The following is a 19,620-nucleotide window of genomic DNA, read 5'->3' as shown; positions in this document are numbered from 1 at the left end:
TGGGGCCTGACGGGGCTGGGAGGGGTCAGACTGCTGCCAAGGACATCCCGAGACCCTTCCTACCTAGGCCTGGGGGAGGGGTTGGGGGAAGCCCAGCGAATAGCGAGGGCACCCTGACCCCGGCAGCCAGCAGGGGATCCTCCCGGCGGAGCTCCCCATCCCTGGAGCGGATGCGGCTGGAATGGGAGAGGGAGATGAAAATGAGGGAGCTGGAGGATCATGAAAAACAACGTCAACATGAGGAGAAACAACGTCAACATGAGCAGGAGGAGAAGGAGAGGGAACGTCAGGAGAAGGAGAAACAAAGACAGCATGAACTGGAGCTGGCCAGGCTGAGGAGCAGTGGGACCCCGGCTGCGGTGAGTGAGGGGGGACCCAAGACTGCAAGGAGCTTTGATAAGTGCTTCCTGGCCCAGCGGAAGGAGGGGGAGGACATGGATAGCTTCCTGACGGCCTTTGAGAATGCCTGCGAGCTGCACAGGGTTGACCCTGCAGACAGGCTCCAGTTTCTCACCCCCTTACTGGAGCCCAAAGCCGTGGAGGTGTACAGCCGGATGACAGGGCCGGAGGCAGGGGACTATGAACTGTTCAAACAGGCCCTGCTCCGTGAGTTTGGGCTGACCCCCGAGATGTACCGGAGAAGGTTCCGGAGTCAGCGTAAAACGCCTGAGGTCACCTACCTACAACTGGTCAACCGGATGCAGGGGTATGCCCGCAAGTGGACAGCTGGGGCCCAAGCTAAAGAGGACCTGCTTGACCTAATCATACTGGAGCAGCTGTATGATCAGTGCCCGTCCGACCTGAGGCTGTGGTTAGTGGACAAAAAGCTCGAGAACCCCCAGCACACAGGGCAGCTGGCGGACGAGTTTGTGAACAGTCGGTTGGGGGTAGCCGGGAGGAGTCCCAAAAGAACAGGGCCCCCCCTGATGCAGAAAGAGAGTCACCATGGGACCTCCCAGGGGGAAATAGGGAGAACCCCCTCCCAAGGGGAACGCCTGGCGTCGGGCCCCTCCGACCCGCTCGAGGGGACCAACGTGACCTGAGCTGCTATCACTGTGGCCAGAGAGGCCACGTGCGGTCCCAGTGCCCCAGGCTCAGGGACAGACTGAGCAGACCCAACCTACCCAGGGTTAACTGGGTAGGGACCCAGCTGGACGAGGGCAGATGACCCAGGAAAGGGGGGCTACCAGTTTACCACCTGCTCAGGAGGGAAGAGTACCCCAGGCCAGCTCCGCCAGAGGGCTGGAGGCTCTGGACTCAAGGTGCTCGGTTTACAGGGTGGGCGCAGGGCTGTCCCTCCGGAGAGAGTGCCTTGTTCCCCTGGAGGTGGATGGGAGGAAGGTCAATGGATACTGGGATACGGGCGCGGAGGTGACGCTGGCCCGGCCCGAGGTGGTGGCCCCAGATCGGGTGGTGCCCAACACCTACCTGACCCTGACGGGGGTGGGCGGGACCCCATTTAAGGTGCCCGTGGCAAGGGTACACCTGAAATGGGGAGCCAAGGAGGGCCCCAACGATGTGGGGGTACACCACCATTTGCCCACTGAAGTTTTGATGGGGGGAGACCTAGAGGACTGGCCAAGCAAGCCCCAGACCGCCCTGGTTGTGACCCGTAGCCAGAGCCGGCGAGGGGCACTGCACCCTGACCTCGGGGAGGGTACCACACCGGAGGCGCAGGACCCTACCCTGGTGGGGAGGGAGCGCCGAGGGGCACGGCTCAGAGAGGCTGTGGCCTCAGACCCGGCCAATGAGAGGGAACCGGGCCCCATCCCTTCCCCAGCCGCTGAGTTCCAGGCCGAGTTGAGGAAAGATCCCTCCTTGCGGAAGCTCAGGGACCTGGCCGACCTCAGTGTGGTACGGACCATGAGGAGAGGCTGCCAGGAGAGGTTCCTGTGGGAGAAGGGGTTCCTGTACCGAGAATGGGCTCCCACAAGGGAAGTAGAGTCCTGTGGGATCAGGAGACAGCTGGTGGTCCCCCAGAAGTATCGCCGCAAGCTCCTGTACCTGGCCCATGACATCCCCCTCGCAGGGCACCAGGGAATCCGGTGCACCCGGCAGAGGTTGCTACAGAACTTTTACTGGCCCGGGGTCTTTACCACGGTCCGGCAGTATTGCCGATCCTGTGACCCCTGTCAGAGGGTGGGGAAGGCCCGGGACAAGGGGAAAGCAGCTTTGAGACCTTTGCCCATCATAGAGGAGCCTTTCCAGAAGGTGGCCATGGACATCGTGGGGCCTCTCAGCAGGACGACCCGGTCGGGGAAGAAATACATTCTGGTGGTGGTAGATTTTGCCACCCGCTACCCCGAGGCAGTGCCCTTAGCTTCCATTGAAGCAGACACCATGGCCGATGCGCTCCTGACCATTTTCAGCCGAGTGGGGTTCCCCAAGGAAATCTTGACAGACCAAGGGTCCAACTTCATGTCGGCCCTGCTCCGGTGCTTGTGGGAGAAATGTGGGGTCCGGCACGACTGGGCCTCAGCTTATCACCCCCAGTCCAATGGGCTGGTGGAGAGGTTCAATGGGATGCTAAAGATGATGCTGAAAACCTTTACGAACCAGCACCCGCAGGATTGGGACAAGTACTTCCCTCACCTGCTGTTCGCGTACAGGGAGGTGCCCCAGGAGTCTACCGGATTTTCGCCTTTCGAACTGCTATATGGCAGGAGGGTGAGGGGCCCCCTGGACCTGATGAGAGACGAGTGGGAGGGGAAGGCCACTCCCGATGGAGAGTCAATGGTGGAGTATGTCCTGATCTTCCGAGAGAGACTGGCTGAACTCATGGGCCTGGCCAGGGAGAATCTGGCCAGAGCCCAGAGGAAGCAGAAGGTCTGGTATGACCTCAGGGCACGGGCCCGTGCCTACGCCACCGGGGATCAGGTGATGGTTCTCATCCCAGTGAGAAAGAACAAACTACAGGCCGCCTGGGAGGGCCCTTTCAAGGTCGTCAAGCAGCTCAATGAGGTAAACTATGTGGTGGAGCTGTCAAACCGGGCGCACCACCGCCGGGTGTACCATGTGAATATGATGAAGCCATATTATGCCAGGGGGAATGTGGTGTTGGCCGTGTGTGGACAGTGGGAGGAGCAGGGAGATGACCCTTTAGTAGATCTATTCCCTGGGACCAGAGCTGGTTCCCCCCTGGAAACAATTCTCCTCTCGGATCAGCTAACCCCTGCCCAGCAAGCTGAGGTCAGGGGGGTGCTGCATCGATACCGACAGCTGTTTTCCAACCAGCCTGGACGCACTAATCTGACTGTCCACTGGGTGCAGACGGGGTCGCACCCGCTGATAAGATGCTCCCCCTTCCGAGTCACAGGGCAAACTGCTCAGGACCTGGAAAGAGAGGTCCGGGACATGCTGGCTTTGGGGGTGATCCAGCCATCGGCCAGCCCTTGGGCCTCGCCGGTGGTGCTGGTCCCCAAAAAGGATGGGTCGGTCCGGTTCTGTGTGGACTGTTGGAAGCTCAGTGCCATCACTGTATCTGATGCCTACCCCATGCCCAGGCCGGACGAGCTCCTAGACAAGCTGGGAGGAGCTCGGTACCTTACCACCATGGACCTTACAAAGGGCTACTGGCAAGTGCCCCTGGATGCAGATGCCTGGCTGAAACCAGCCTTTATCACCCCTCTGGGGCTCTATGAGTTCCTGACCCTGCCTTTCAGCCTCAAGGGAGCGCCGGCCACCTTCCAGCGCCTGGTGGACCAGCTACTGAGGGGGATGGAGAGTTTTGCCGTGGCGTATATTGATGACATCTGTGTCTTTAGCCAGACCTGGGAGGACCACGTGTCCCAGGTTAGACAAGTGCTGGACCTACTCCAGGGGGCTGGGCTGACTGTAAAAGTGGAGAAGTGCAAGGTGGGGATGGCTGAAGTATCTTACCTGGGCCATTGGGTGGGGAGCGGCTGCCTAAAGCCGGAACCAGCCAAGGTGGAGGTGATCAGAGACTGGCCCGCTCCCCACACCAAAAAGCAGGTCCAAGCCTTTATTGGGATGGCAGGATACTACCGAAGATTTGTGCCCCACTTTAGCGCCATAGCCACCCCCATCGCTGAGCTATGCAAGAAGGGGAAGCCAGACAAGGTGGTTTGGACCGAGCAGTGCCAGGAGGCTTTCCGGGCGCTGAAGGAGGCTCTGGTCAGTGGCCCAGTTCTGGCAAACCCAGACTTTGACAAGCCCTTTGTGATGTTCACCGATGCCTCAGACACGGGACTGGGAGCGGTGTTAATGGAGGAGGATGAAAAGGGGGAGAGACACCCCATCGTGTACCTGAGCAAGAAGTTACTACCCCGGGAGCAACACTACGCGGCCGTCGAGAAGGAATGCCTGGCCATGGTGTGGGCCCTCAAGAAACTAGAGCCCTATCTCTTCGGGCGACACTTCACCGAGTACACCGACCACTCTCCCCTGACCTGGCTGCACCAGATGAAAGGAGCCAACGCCAAGCTCCTGAGATGGAGCCTGCTCCTGCAGGATTATGACATGGACGTGGTCCACGTGAAGGGAAGTGCCAACCTGATAGCGGATGCGCTGTCCCGGAGAGGGGGCCCCGAACTTCCCCAGGTCACTGGTCAGTGACCCCGCTCAGTTCAGTCTCCAAGGGGGGAGAGATGTGAGGATGTGAAGCAGCAGGGAGGGGGGAGTGTTGACCTGGGAATGTGTCCTGGGGATGGGAGACCTGAGAGCCTGTCAGGAGGGGGAGGGGGAGGTCACACCTCTGCCCAGGAATGTGAAGACAGGCTGCAGGAGAGAGCCTGCTGGGGGTGGGGGGGGTGGGGGTGTTAGTTTCAGTTTGGGGCTGGGTGGAGGAACACAGGGAACCCCAGGGCTGGGGTCTAATCTCCCTGCTCCCCCAGAAGGACTTGACTGAGGGGTCCTGGTTGTACCCACAAGCTCGGTTGTGGACTGTGTTCCTGTTGTCCAATAAACCTTCTGTTTTACTGGCTGGCTGAGAGTCTCAGTGAATCTCAGGAAGAGGGGTGCAGGGCCTGAACTCCCCCACGCTCCGTGACACTGGGCCCCCCACTCAGTGTTTTCAGCAGGATGGAGAGGAGCTGCTCAGGCTGCGTGAGCAGGGCTGGGGTCTGCTGGGGTCTCTCTGCATTCGTATCTGCCCCTTCATCCCTCTCGCCACCAAAGATCCCAGCCCCTTTGCGTCCAGGCCAAATGCCACCGGGGATCATTACGCTGGGTCTCCCTAGCTGCCCCCACAGCCGGGGTGCTGGGACAATGTGTAGAGTGGGGGCCTGAGAGCCATTGAACCAAACTGTAAACGCAGCATGTGATGGAAACCACTTCAAGCCCCCAGCACCCCTCGTTCCAGCACCTCTGCCTGCAGCATGACACTGTCCTGAGCGTCTGCCCCTTCACCACCTGCCCAGGGCTTTTTAAAGGGGTTTCACCGATTGTCACCCTTATCCAACATGGTCGCCATCTCCCAGGACTGTCACAAGGGCTGAAGCCACAAGCTGCCCAAAGGGAAGAGCTAGGAAGGGGGCAGGGGAATGTGGAGGTGCCTGCAATGGGGCTGCGGGGCCAGCATGGAGGGCACAGTGGTAGGGAGCAGGAAACTCTGAGGAGGCAGAGAAATGTGGGGGGCAGGAGGAAGACTGAGGGGGCAGAGGAATGTGGGGGGCAGGATGCAGGCTGAGGGGGCAGGGGAATGCGGAGGGCTGAAGTCCCCATGAATTTTAGCGCATGTTTATAATGGGGTGTTGCCTGTGTGCTTTGCTGAGTCGGGACTATAATGCATAACGGGGAGCCCCAGCTTATGGGCTTGATCCTGCACTCTCCTAGTCAATGGGGGGAGGGTTCCACCTCCATGGAGCAACATCAGCCCCGAGGGCTCAACATGAGGCTTTTGCAAAGAAGGGACCAAGCCAAAAACAATGTGGATCAGCCTCTGGGTTTAGCCGCTGAGCCCAGCCCAGCCCATTGGGTGGCTGGGGGGAGCTCTGGGACTCTGGGTGCTCTAGTGCTGAGCCAAGCATCCAAACACAGAGCTGGGCCAATCACTGTGGTGAGAAGCAGGCTGCTCAGCGGTGTCTCGGGGCCACAGACAGCCTGGCTCAGAAACGTGCCAGGAATATCTCCAGCTGCCTTCCCCCTCTGCAAAGTGCAAGGTGGGCAGAATCCGGCCTGCTAGAGCCACAGGAAATCAATGGCTCCACGGCCCCACGGCCCCCTCCTTCCCCAGGATCAGGCGATTTACAATGGATTCCAAACATGTCATCAGTAATTAGCAGCACTTTGCTCCAAAGGAACTTTCTTTCTTTCTAATGTGGGCTCCTGTCCAACAGATGCTATCACAGGGAATCCAGGGGAATGATCTGGGTAATTAGGAGTGTCACAGTGAGGTTCCCATTGCAACAGAGAGCTCTCCCTTGGAGAGAGAAGTCCTCGCCCACCCACCCTGGGTAAGAATTCCCACTCTCCCTCGGCCCCCGCAGCTGAGCACATCACAGACAGTCCCAAGTCTGGCCGCACAACACAGGGGGAGGCAGATCAGTGGGAAAACCCAATTTCACAGGGGGGGTGCTGAGAGGTTAAAGAACTTTCCCAAGGTCAGAAAACAAGTGGGAATAGGATCCAAGAGTCCTTATTCCCCACTGCAACCACTGGTGGTGATCACTGGAACCCCGCAGTCCTGACACCCAGGCCACGCCCTTGACCACTGGACTGCCCTGCCCGCTGCTCTGAGACCTGGGTATTACAGTTCAAAAGGAATGCAGCCAAGTAGACAAATCATGAACCCACCTAGGTATGGGAATAAAACCCAGGAGTCCTGACTCCCTCTCCCCTTCTCACTCATTCTCTCACACACCATTATAATTGGGGCTGGAGTGGGAGGGGGGATCCCATTCTGGATATATGGAGCTAGGGGCCTCCAACACTGACCCCCAACTTCTGTTCCCATTTAGGAGATTTTGCCTCTTTTAGATAGGAAAACTAATTACTGCGAATTTTTCTTTGAAAGTGTCTTAGTCACATTTTCCATTCAAGTGCTCGTCCCAGTGATCGTTTAGCCAGCACTGTTCACCCCCAGAGCACTTGCCGCCCCTGTGAGTTGTCTTGGATAAGTACTGTAACAGCTAGATTGGGTTCGCAATTAGTAAGCGGGGCCTGGAGACTGGCATGTCCCAACCCCCGTTATCAACAGCTACAAGGCGATTGCGCTGGATTGCAGAGACACACAAATGGATTTTATTTACTCTGTTCATCTGTGAGTGCCTGGCCTTGCAAGTACAACCACCAAGCTCGGCCCCACTTCAGGAGCAGAGATGGATCTGCACATTTCACTTTAAGCACGTGCTGAACCCTATGACTCCCCTGGGCCGTACGCATGTACCTTGCTGCTGTCCTGCCTCCAGCCAGAGCACTTGGGGTCGTCCCGCACCCAGCAGCCAGCCTCACCCTGCGGGGATGGGAAGTTCTAGCAGCTAGAAGGGGCTTCCCTCAAGTAAACCAGTGTCAGCAGGATCCAGCCCTCCACCATTTTGAGACCTCTGCAGCTGGTTACGTGAGTGCAGGAAACAACAAGAGTTCAGGAGCCGGATCCAAAGCTCCCTGCAGTCAGTCAAGAGCCTCCTGCGTGTTCAGCGGCCTGTGGATCAGGCTCTAACTGAGCGGGAGAGAGAGGTCTGGGGCCAGGTGCAGGGCTGACTCTGGCCTTCATCCCGTGCCCCCGGAGTTCAGGGGAGTTTTCCCATTGATTTCAATGGGAGCCGCTGAGGGCCCATAGGGAGCAGAAGTTAATCCTGAGGGAGGAAATGTGTAACTACCGACAAGGGCTGGGATCTTCCAGCAAAGTTGAAGGGAGTTCAGTGCCTGAAGCCCCTGGGATGTTGACGCCTGTCTCTGGTCGGCCTTTCTGAAACCCCCACCCTGTAGCTTTATGGATGATCCTGCAGTCTCGACTGCATCCTGACACATCGGCTAACAGGCGGACGCAGCCAAGAGGGGCACATCAGGGATGTGTAAGGACAATAAAACTTTGAATAGGAAAAAAGCCATTTCTATTACTCCCAACTTATTATTATTATTCACATAATGCAGCAACCCCACAAGTAGACGTCTCTCATTTAACGATTTCCATATTCCCACTCTGCCCCAGGACCCCGGCTGCCCAATTGCAGTGCTGAAGTCGGTGCTGGCTAGCTGTGCTTTTAACAGGGGGAATTTTCCAGTAAGAACGTGGGTGAAAACACAGGTAACATTGGCCAGATCCTGTCCCCACTGCAGTCAGCGGCCAACCTCGCCCGAGCAGATGGGGGTAGGAATACATCCTACCTGTCAGACGGCACGTGAGCCTGCTAAGCACAGTGGCTCCAAACCACCCAAGCAGATGATTAACGTTAATTACATGACTCAAGGCATTGGCTTCAACAGGACGACTCACATGCTTCCAGTTAGGCACCTGCTAAGTGCCTTGGTGGGCTGGGGCCAGCATGCTCAGCACCTTGCACATCTGAGCCCAGACACGGGAACCCAAGTTTGGGCCGAGCATCGCTGTGTTCTGCTAACAGAGGAAAAGTATCTGACAAGAGGGGCTGTCTGAAGGGAGCACAGGGAGGGACCATGGCCCAGTGAACAGGGCAGCAAGTGCTGAGGTCTCTTCCTGGCTCTGAGTGCTCAATGACCTTGTCAAGTGACTGCCCTCTCTCTGCCTCTGTTTCCCTTCTTGTCCTGTCTCTGTCTTATCCATTCAGACTGTGAGTTCCTTGGAGTGGGGGGGTGCAGGGCATGCAGGATCAGGCCCACATTTAGCAAATGATAATGGGAACTACAGGGAAAAGACTAGAGGAGAAAGCCTGCTCCCTGGATGGAAGTTGGTCGATATGTAAAGCCCCAGGGCACGTCGCAAAGGGGAGGGTGTGACTCTCAGATTTCCCTCTCCTACAAATGAATCACTGAGACTCATCCTTAATGATGGTGGCACGACTGCTCCACTACAATAGCGGGTGACACCGACAAAAATTAAGCTCAGGTGACATTTAAGGTGTGACAGGAAAGTCATTATTAAAGCTGATGATCTGTGCATTAAATCACAGACAGTTTTCTTTGGAAGGGAGGGATTCTAGTGACGGTGGAGAGGAAGGTAGATTTCAGTGCACAAAATAGCCTTTGACATTTCTATGAGGTCTGCAGGGCATTCTAAGTGGAATCTCAAGGAGCCTTACAAATTGGGGACACCACCAGTGTGCAGCCACCTCTGGGGTGGAGCGTGGCAGCTTGGCAGAACACCGATAGTGGCTGAGAGCAGAGGACATTTTGCCAGGTGCTGGAGTAAACCCCTGTGAAGAATATTTCAGTGTTAGGGTGGCAGGAGGGAATGAATAAGCCTTAACATTGTGAAGGGAATTTAGCCCTGGTAAAAGGTGCTGGATTGGCAGCCGTGGAGACTGATAAAATCTGTGTATGCACAGAGCTGGTGCCTCATAGGCTGGCACACACTGCCCCTGCTGATGGGATGCTGCCCATGAGATAAGGAGGGACCATTCTGATCATCCAGGCTGATGTCTGAGTAACACAGGCCGGAGACCCTCACCCAGGCCTTCCTGCACCCAGCCCACAACCCCTGTCTGGGTTTAAGTTCCACTTTCCATGGTCCCGCTGGTCCTTTGGCCTCCTGGGACAGCAAATCCAGGAGTCAATACAACAATCTATAATGTAGCAGCAAGAAGAAGAAATAACCTTTCGTGCCACTTTTCCTCCTTGGCTGCCAAGCTCTTGCCAATGCAGGGTTCTATTACCCCCGTTGTACAGATGGGGATGTGTAGGCTGTAATTGCCCAGTGCCTCTGCTGGTTTACAGAAGGCAGTGGGCTCCAGTGGCTAGTGCACTGATAGCCGGCAGGTGAGGTTGGTTCTAGTCCCAGCTCTGGCAGTGTGACCTTGGGCAAATGGCCGTGCCTGTTTCTCATCCTATCCTTTGTCTCTTTAGGTGGGGCAGGGTCTGTCTCTCACTCTGTCCGCAGCACCTCTACCATGGGGCGCGATCTCAGCTGGGACCCGGGGGTGCTACTGTCAGGTGAATGAATAAATATTCTAACAAAGGAGGCCAGACCAGAGGATCCCGGCCTTCCCCTCTGGCCTGAGCAGCGCTGGCTCTGTACATCAGCAGGCAGCTGTGGTTTGGGTGAAGTGAACATCCCTCTGCCAGGAGCTACCGGAGACCCACCAAACTCATCGCACCCCACAGGTGAGCCTTGTGAAAGGCAGCTGCTCATGCGCAATGGCCAATTGAATAAGCAGTGGGGTGCAACCGTTCGCTGTAAAAAGGCCCCAGATCCCGCAGCCCCTCTGTCCCTGGCAATTTCCCTGGGGTGGGAGGCGGGAGGGCCCCAGCACAGGGTGTGTCCGAGCTGGTGAACTTCCAAGCGCCCGCTGCGCCCCGGGGCGCGGAGCCAGGCTCGGGGCAGCCAGCCCGGGAGAGGCTTGCGGGAGGGAAGTGGAGCACAAGTTTCTCTCCTCGCACCTGAGGCCTCAGCCGGGACGATGGCCGCAGCCCTTCCTCCGAGACCGGACCGTCGAGCCAGGCAGGGAGCTCGGGATCCGCCCACCCAGGGGGACAGACAGCGGGACCAGACGGACAATCAGACACCGCGCGGCCCCGAGGCAGGCGCAAGGCGGGTCCCGCAAGCACCAGATCGGCTGGCCGCTTTGTCCAGCGGCCGTCGGGCAGGAGCCCTCGGGTGGTGCCCGCAGTCACCCGCCCCGGGGGCTGGGAGCGGGGCCAGGGCTCCCTTCGCGGACTCTTCCCCTCCAAACAACGCCCCAGCATCCCGCATGCACCCGCACCCCCAGGGGTGAAGGGGCCGGGCTGGGGGGGGGGGGCGAACCCAGGGAGAGACCAGCTGGCCGAAGGGCCTTGCCGCTCTCTGAAACCCACCGGCTGTGAGAGCCCGGCCAAGCCCAGCCTGTCTCCTCCCCAGCCAGGAGACCCCACACCAGCCCCAAGACCCCTTCCCCCCCCCACCAGCCCCGGGACCGCCGCCCTGAGACCCCATTGCAGCCCTGGGACCCCTTTCCCCCCCCCACGGACCAGCCCCACACCTCCCTGAGACTCCACTGCAGCCCCAGGACCCCCGCCCCGAGACTCCTTCCCCCCCCATACCAGCCCCGGGACCCCCGCCCCGAGACCCCACTGCAGCCCCGGGACCCCCGCCCAGAGACCCCCTCCCATACCAACCCCGGGACCCTTCTCGCCCCGCTCTTCGAACAGAAACTTTGTTGGGGGGTGGGGCGGAAGACTCGGTCTAAAAATAAATTCTCCAGCGCAACTTCCAGCTCCCTGGCCTGGGCTCGGCCCCAGCTCAGCCATGGGAGCCTGGAGACCCGCAAGCCACGCGGCCCTCCCAGGCAGGAGCCGGACCCACCGCTCGGGGCGCTGGGCTGCCCCTGCCCCGTGGCCCCCGCCGAGGGAGGGGGGTGGGGGGCCCCCGCCGAGGGAGGGGGGTGGGGGGCCCTCGCCGAGGGAGGGGGGTGGGGGCCCCGCCCCGCCCCGGGGGGCCGCGGCGCCCCGCACCCACCTGCCCGTTCTTGCACAGATCCGCCCACATGCTGGTGCCGTCCCCGCCGCGCATCAGCACGTGGTAGGTGAAGAAGTAGGTGCCCGGGACGCTGCACGTGAACTTGCCCGTGGCCGCCTCGTAGCTGTTGCCCAGGTTGGTCACCACGTCGTCGAACTTGAGGATCTCGTAGCCCTCGTGCGGGTTCTTGAGCCCGGCGTAGAAGGCCACCCGGGGCGCGGTGCTGTACGTGGCCGTGCTGAAGGCGCCGCTGCCCCCGGGCGGCCCGGGCGGCCCCGGCGGGCCGCGCTCGCCCTGCGCCCCGGGCGGGCCCATGGCCCCCGGCGGGCCCGGCTCCCCGGCCTTGCCCGGCCGGCCCGGCTTGCCCTGCGGCCCCTGCACCAGCGTGGAGGGCGGCGGGGGCCCGCCGGGGGGCTCGGGCTCCGGGCGGGCGCTGGCGGCGGCGGTGGCGGCCGCCCGGCCCAGGTAGGGGTCGCAGACCATGCGGCAGGTGCCCAGCATCTCGTAGCGCCCGCCCGCGCCCGCCGAGCTCACCAGCGCCGGGATGAGGATCACCAGCGCCAGCAGCATCACCACGCCGAGCGCGGCCGCCAGCAAAGTTTTCCTCCCCGCGCTCAGCCGCGGCCGCCCCGGCGGGGGAATGGTGCCCGGTGGCGGGGCCGCCGGGCGGGGCAGCGGCCCGGGGGGTCCCCTGGGCGGGTGACCGCGGCGCGGTGCCCCCAGCCCGGGACGGGAAAGGAGCAAAGGCGGAGCGGCCGGCTGCTCGTCTCCTCCCGCCGCCTGTCTGCTGGCTGGAGCTGCGGGAGGCTGGTCCCTGCCCATCGATCCCCCCCGCCGGAGCGCAGCGGGGCTGGGCGCCCGGCTCCGGCAAAGAGCGGCGGGGCGGGCGGGGCGGGCTGGCCGCGGGGCCGCGGGTTGGTCGCGCCCCTGCTTGGAGCGCTTCGATTTTCGCCACCAGCCGTTCCTGCCGATACCTCGGGGGGGGGGGGGGGCAGAGCGGGATGGCCGGCCCTGCCCCGCCCCCCGCCCGGAAAGTTGGTCGGGCAGGAGTCGCCTTCGCCGCTTTGTGAGCGGCTCGGGGTCTGTCCAGGGAGCTCCGGGTGTCCCTAGGACTCGGGGGTCCGGCTCTCCTGGGGGCCGCTGTCTCCCTGGGGGGGGGGGGTCCGGCTCTCCTGGGGGCCGCTGTCTCCCTGGGGGGGGGTGGGTCCGGCTCTCCTGGGGGCCGCTGTCTCCCGGGGGGGGGGGGGGGGTCCGGCTCTCCTGGGGGCCGCTGTCTCCCTGGGGGGGGGTGGGTCCGGCTCTCCTGGGGGCCGCTGTCTCCCTGGGGGGGGGGGGGGTCAGGCTCTCCTGGGGGCCGCTGTCTCCCTGGGGGGGGGTGTGGGTCCGGCTCTCCTGGGGGCCGCTGTCTCCCTGGGGGGGAGGGGGTCCGGCTCTCCTGGGGGCCGCTGTCTCCCTGGGGGGGAGGGGGTCCGGCTCTCCTGGGGGCCGCTGTCTCCCTGGGGGGGAGGGGGTCCGGCTCTCCTGGGGGCCGCTGTCTCCCTGGGGGGGAGGGGGTCCGGCTCTCCTGGGGGCCGCTGTCTCCCGGGGGGGGAGGGGGTCCGGCTCTCCTGGGGGCCGCTGTCTCCCTGGGGGGGAGGGGGTCCGGCTCTCCTGGGGGCCGCTGTCTCCCTGGGGGGCGCGTGGGTCCGGCTCTCCTGGGGGCCGCTGTCTCCCTGGGGGGGGGGGGGCTGCAGCTGGTTACAAACAACAGCGAAGCACCCGGCAGGCACGAGACCGTTCCCGTGGGTTTCTCTGGCTTTTCGCTCTCCTGGGAGCCCAGCGGGGGAATGAGTCGCGGGTTCAGCTCCCGGCGTTCGGGTCCCACGGCTCAGCTGAGCTCGACCGGACAGGGCCGCCGACCCCCGGGGAAGTCGCCAGGCAGAGCCCCGCTGGCAGGGTCACACTTAGCGGGGTTCCCTGACCATGGCCCTCCCCCCTCCGCTCAGCCCACAGGCTCCTCGGCTGGGGTGCCTCACTTCCGAGGGGGGGAGTGAGAGATTTTCGGGGGGGGGGGACCCACCGCTCATTACTCCTAGTGCAGCACAGGATCCTGCAGGCCCGGCCTCACTAGTGCCTCGGTTTCTTTCTCCCCAAACCTGGCTGTCAACTCCAGCCCCCGCCCGTTTCTAGAGTGTTTGTCGCTCGGGCTGGAGCCTGTCGGGCACTGGGGGGCGGCGGGGGCAGGCCGCCGGGGTCGCTGCTCCGCCCGGCCCGGCCCGGCCCGGCCCGGCCCGCCGCTGTTTCCCTTTGCCGTGGCTCGTGGCCCTGCTGCGCAAAGCGAGTTGCGTCTCCTGCCTTCGGGACATTGGTCAGCTTCGGTCTCCCCCGGCGCCCAGCCCAGCCCTGCCCCAGCGAGCCGTGCAGCCAGGCGGGGAAAGCGGCGTGTCCCGCCCCGTAGCCAGTTTATCTCCAGCGCCCCCGACTCGGGCTGGCCGGGACGGGGCCAGGGTGCTAGGGAGGTAAGGTCCGACTCCCCTGGTAAAGACTCGAGCTGAAGTTTCGCTCTGGGGCACGGAAAGGAGGAGACGCTGCCGAGTTTCCCTGGGCCTTGGCCTCTTTCCCCAGCCCAGCTCCATGGCCCTGCGGCTACTTGAGCTGAAATGGGGTTCGTCAGGTTAGGGGGCTGCTGCTGTCCTGGGACCTTTCTCCCACCCACCTGTTCAGGTGAGATCCCCTGGCTTTGGGCCTCTGGCAACACCCACCCTTCAGGCATCGGGCACCCAGGCAGGGTCCCGGTGGGAGTCCCAAACTTCCCCACCATGACCCTTCACTCACCTCTCCCTGCAGCCCAGAGCCACCTGTGCCGGGGTCCCCTATTAGCGGGGAGATCTGTCCTCAACCCTCCCCCCCACGGGTGCTCCCTTCACCGCCCGGAGATCTGTCCTCAACCCTCCCGCCACGGGTGCTCCCTTCACCACCCAAGTGCTGTGGCTGTCGGCCCCCGATGGATTCTCCATGCTTCGCTGGAGTGGAAAATAACAGCTTCAAACTTTGCCGAGCAGAAGGCGCCAGCGTGTTAATTAACAGCCATCTTGGCCCATGAGCTGCTGCTGCTCCCAGGGAGTTTAACAGGAAGGGAAAAGCGGGGGTGGGGGGGAGGAGTCCTCTCCCTCTCCGGTAATTACGAGGGAAAGGCACAATCGCGCTGCCTCTCAGCAGGAATCACCCCAAGGGAGCTGAGCAGACGGCCACTGGCTGCAGCAGGGGTCTCTGTGTTTCCTCGGGGGGTGCCCCACGCCTGGGCCCTCTGAGCCACTGTAGCATCAGCATATTCAAAAGTGGCCTCTGAGTCTGGCTGTCTCCAATTCTGACCCCAGCTTGCAGCTGGCTCTGGGCGGGGCTCAGCATGCTGGCTGCTGCTGGAGCGAGAGGAGTCTGCCAGGCCGCTCAGGCTGGCATTCAAAACCCGAGGCACCCCGAATCAACAGCCACCTCTGAAGACCTGGCAGCATCTGCTGGTGGTGTCTGCCCCCAGTCAGTGCCTGAAATGCCCCAGATTCTGCAAGAGCTCCTGGACCAACCCACTTCCATGCCTTTGATTCACAGATTTTTAAGGCCAGAAGGGACTGCTCCTCTGACCTCCTGCTTAGCACAGGCCAGAGAAGTTCACCAAGTAAATCCTGCATCCAGCCCATCACTAGAGCCCTGAATTCGTGAGCCCGGCCTCAGCTCTTCGCCCGAGGTCACGAGCCATGAGGAATGGCCAAGTGCTTGGCATGTGGCTCACACAGCCATCCAGATGTGTGGGTGCTCCCCTAAGCTGCTTGGGCCACCCGGTTTCCCTGAGGATCTGGAGAGAACAGGGTTTCCCTCAGGGTGCCAGCTTTTCAGCTTTCTGCCCCAGCTGGAGAGGCCTTTCCTGTGATACCTGGACCCTCTTATCAGGACTTTGCAGAACTGCCTTGGCTCAGTGAGTTCAGCCCCACAGTGGGGAAGCTTTGGACAGGGGGCAGGCTCGGCACCTGATTCTTCTTTTGCTTATGCCACTTTAACACCAGTGTCACTCCATTAACTCAGCAGAGTCCATCCTGGCCCACCCCAGTGTGAGAGGGGAACCAGGCCCTGGGATCCTGCCCCAGTCCCAGGAGCATGACTCACTATCCCTAATTGCATAGCCCTGGGGGTGGGACCCACAGAGATGAGACTAAAGAAGCAAAGCGCCCTTGGGCGTCTGCCCTTCCCCTCTCCAGTAAACAGAGCTTAGTGCAATGACCAAGGACCTGCCCGATTCCCCAGCTGCTGGCCCGAGCCACAGACCTGAGTGCCAGCAATTCCCTCCGAAGCCAAAGGGGTTTCCAGTGCTCAGCACCTCTCTGGGGAGGTTTGGGGAGGGATAGCTCAGTGGTTTGAGCATTGGCCTGCTAAACCCAGGGTTGTGAGTTCAATCCTTGAGGGGGCCATTTAGGGATTTGGCAAAAATTGGGGATTGGTCCTGCTTTGGGCGGGGGGTTGGACTAGATACCTCCTGAGGTCCCTTCCAACCCTGATATTCTATGATTCTGGATCCCAATGCAAGGGCCAAATTCATCCCTGACGTAACCCATTGATTGCAGTGTGGCCATGCCAGGCTCTTCGTTAGTGATTGTAATGAGCTCAGGTTGGTTCCCAGCCCAGACTTTCCCCCGGGGTCTGAGGGAAGGGCTCAGAGCCCAGTGCGCACCAGGAAAGGGGGAATACCTGGATTGCGAGTGATCATTCCCCAGCATTGCAGCTAGTGGCAGTAACTGAGGGACACCTGCTAGGCTGGGGCTGGCTCCCGTGGGGAGAGCCCGGTATTCACAGAGCAGGAGGGAGGCTGAATTGCTTCCTTTTGTGCCAGTGGGACTGGATGTATAGCCCTGCATCGTCCCCATTTACCAGAGGAGACCCACACGCCAGGCCAGGACCAGCCTTACGGGAGGCTGCTCAGACCCATGTGGACTTGCGACTCGATTTCTAGTCCCCACCCTTGCTCCAGAGCCACTGGACCAAAGGGGAAGTGAGTCCTACCCGGCCTCTCACGGCCAGTGGAGGAGCAAATTTCTGGCCTGATTCCCTGGCAATGTGAGACCTCCCCGGGTTGCAAAGCGGGCTCAGTGCTAGGCATGTGGAGTCACAGCAAAGGGCTCCTATACCTGTTCCTCCCATTAGCCTCAAGAGAGGAAGGATTCCCTTGTCACTGTCCGCTCGTTCATAGCTGCGATCTAGCCCTGCTTCTGACCCCAGGGTTTTAAGCGTGATATTAACTAGTGTTTTGAATGGGTAGAAGAGCCGCCTTATTTATCTCTGCAGCGCTGGGCACTTGGAGGGGATGATGGGTGGTTATAGCACCGGGCTGGGACTCAGGAGATCTGGATTCATTTCCCAGCTCTGCCAGAGACTCCCTGTGTGGCCTCTGGCCAGTGAGTGCCTCAGCTCCCTTTCTGTGCAAGGGGATCGCGTGGCCTGAGGGAGGGAGGGCATCCAGGAAATGTCGATGAGATGCTAGCATGCTGTGCCGATAGGGCCGGAATAGCAGTGATTAGCTGTGTTGCCGTGGCCCTGTTGTGCTCGCTGCTATATTAATGCAGAACAAAGAGACCGGCCCTGCCCCAAAGAGCTGACAGGGTGAGAGGCTGCAGGGGAAGAGACTGACAGGGGAGCTGGAAGATTCAGACAAAGAGGCTCTTTCCAGCACTGCAGGGGCCCGGGGTGCAGAGAGGACGGGATGGTCTTTCTTGGCCAATAAGACCTGAGTCTATGATTATGTTAGTCGACAGAATTTTCCTTTCTATTTGCCTTTTCTCTGCTTCCTCCCACCTAATTGCCTGAGCACCTCCACTCTGGGAAGGCCTTTGGAGCCGTGGGCTTATCTGGGCTGGCGTTGGGAACAGTTCTGAATACGTCCCTTTCTGCTGGATAATTTCGTTCGACACCCCCTAATAATCAGCACCAGCGGAGGAAAAGAAAATCCCCAACCCTCATCTTCTAATCCAATAATGTTCTATTAAGGCCAATTTGGAGAACAATGTTATGGCTTTTTAATACCCTGTAAGTGAAAGACACTAAATTAGAAAATGTAATAATCAGAAGACCCCCCTCGCCCACCCCTCCATGAGCCCAGCGCTGCATGTATAAATAATAAAGCTTCGCCTCCATTCAAAGCACCAGCCAATATCGTGCTTAAAGCCACTGGGTCAGGCGCAGAGATGGATAGCAGCTCTGAACGAGTGACAGGCAACCCAATTATACATTGAAATATAAGGGACAAACTTCTGAAAGGACTATCCAGTCCTTAACGCAGCAAGATGAATATAGATATAAAAATATGACTGCACGTGGCTTCCTGGCAGGCAGCATGCTGGGGGCTCCCAGGCCACCGTGTTTCTCAGTGCTGCAGCATCACCCAACTGCTGCTAATGAAACCAGCAGAGAGCCACACTTCCTGAGCAGGTGCTTGAATCAATGGGGGCCGGGAGGTGGGCACCATATGGGAAATCAACCCCCGCACTGAGGTAGGTGCCTAAAGGTTTGGGTGCAAAGGCAGATGAGGATCCTTGGCTCACCCCAACACAGGGCTCCTGCCCCTGCACCATGCCCCCCCCCCAGGGGCCGTAGCAGGCGGCCCTTTATACTCCTCAGGAACAGGAGTGGCATTGGGGGTACCCCTTGGTACTTCTCCCAGCAGCCAGGCTGTGTCTGCATGGCTAGGTGGCCTGGGCCTGCTTTACTCTTCCTTTCCTGTCTCACACACACAGTCCTCTGCTGGGGTTGGCAGGATCCCCCCCGCCCTCCACAAGTAACCCCCCACGGAGATACACAGGCCGTCCCTCCTCAAAGCAATTGCCTCAGGCTCTCTGCAGACGCAGGCAGACTCGGCTGCAGCAGTTACACTCAGGGCACGGTTTCAAACTTCCCTTCACAATCAGGAGGGCTGGAAATTTTCTTTTTAAGTGAGAACATTGATGCTGCTGTGACCTCGTGATCTGAGGGGCAAGGGCCCTGCAGGGCCTACCCTACATGACCCAGCCCTGGTCAGGTGGCTGACGGTAGGAACTCACTTTTGAGATTTGGCCATAATGTCCCATGGCCCCACGGAGCATCAATGCCAGAGCATCACAAGAAATGGGAAAACAGGTGACAAAATACCAGGGGGTTTTGAAATGCAAGAGTCCATTTCCGAGCAGCGGTGGTGATCACATCACATGTGGGACAGGGGGCGATGGATTAGCCTGACATCTGTAATGGTATCAGACAGTCCCCCTGCTGCCATGTATTTCTGTGCTGCCTCTGGTCCCAAAGAAACCCAGTGGTGCAGAAATGGTACCCGCCATCACTGCAGTGCAGCTGCCTCCGGAGTGGGACCCAGCAGCTATTTAACAGTGCACAACAGCCCTCCACAAGTGGGTGGGAGGGGACTGGGGAAGAATACTGCACCCAGGTGAAGCTTCAGGGGACTGCAGGAAGGCAGAGCGCAGTTGGCATGGGTGAGCTGGGCAGAGACTCTTGTGAAAAGTGCGGTGGACGCTTTCCTGCTCACAAGTAGTTAGAGCCTGGGTCCACATCTCAGCTGAAAGACAGCGCCTCCACGCTCGCACTGCCCTGGGGTCAGCACTGATTGCCAGGGGATCCTGGGGGGGAAGAGGGGTTCCCCATGACAGCAGGGATGTGGAGCCAGGAGCAGGAAGCGGGGAGGGGAGGGATAGCATTGGCCTGCTAAACCCAGGGCTCTGAGCTCAATCCTTGAGGGAGCCATTTAGGGATCTGGGGCAAAAATTGGGGATTGGTCCTGCTTTGAGCAGGGGGTTGGACTAGATATCTCCTGAGGGCCCTTCCAACCCTGAGATTCTATAATTCTAAGGAGAAGATGACAGATTCCAGAAACTCCATGAGCCTGGAGGAGTAACGGCAGGGTAGAGATGGATTAAGACTTACTGGGACTCTGGGCATGAAGAACATTTGGGCCCTCACAGTCCCCCTTGCCATGGGGCCCTGCCCCCTGCTCCTCCCCAAGCCCGGCTCCCTGGCCAAGCCAGAGCCAGGTTATCATAAGAGTTATGCAGGGAGCCTGTGCTGCTGTGGGGAGCCCTGGACCC

At 60.3% G+C, this 19,620-nt stretch overlaps 1 protein-coding gene across 1 annotated transcript in view; it reads right to left on the bottom strand.

Moving 5' to 3' along the window:
- C1QL1 (complement C1q like 1) overlaps positions 1–12,351 on the bottom strand; it is a 74,569-nt gene extending 62,218 nt beyond the window's left edge. The window contains exon 1 of the mRNA XM_073325664.2: positions 11,528–12,351. Coding sequence (XP_073181765.2) covers positions 11,528–12,349 — 822 coding nt within the window. The 5' untranslated portion in view covers positions 12,350–12,351. The remainder of the gene's footprint in view (positions 1–11,527) is intronic.
- Between the last annotated feature and the right edge of the window lie 7,269 nt (positions 12,352–19,620).

This window comes from Lepidochelys kempii, chromosome 27 (assembly GCF_965140285.1).
Source record: "Lepidochelys kempii isolate rLepKem1 chromosome 27, rLepKem1.hap1, whole genome shotgun sequence".
Taxonomy (NCBI): Eukaryota; Metazoa; Chordata; order Testudines; family Cheloniidae; genus Lepidochelys; species Lepidochelys kempii.
Note: the sequence above shows the minus strand (reverse complement) of the source record. Positions and strands in the feature narration are given on the sequence as shown.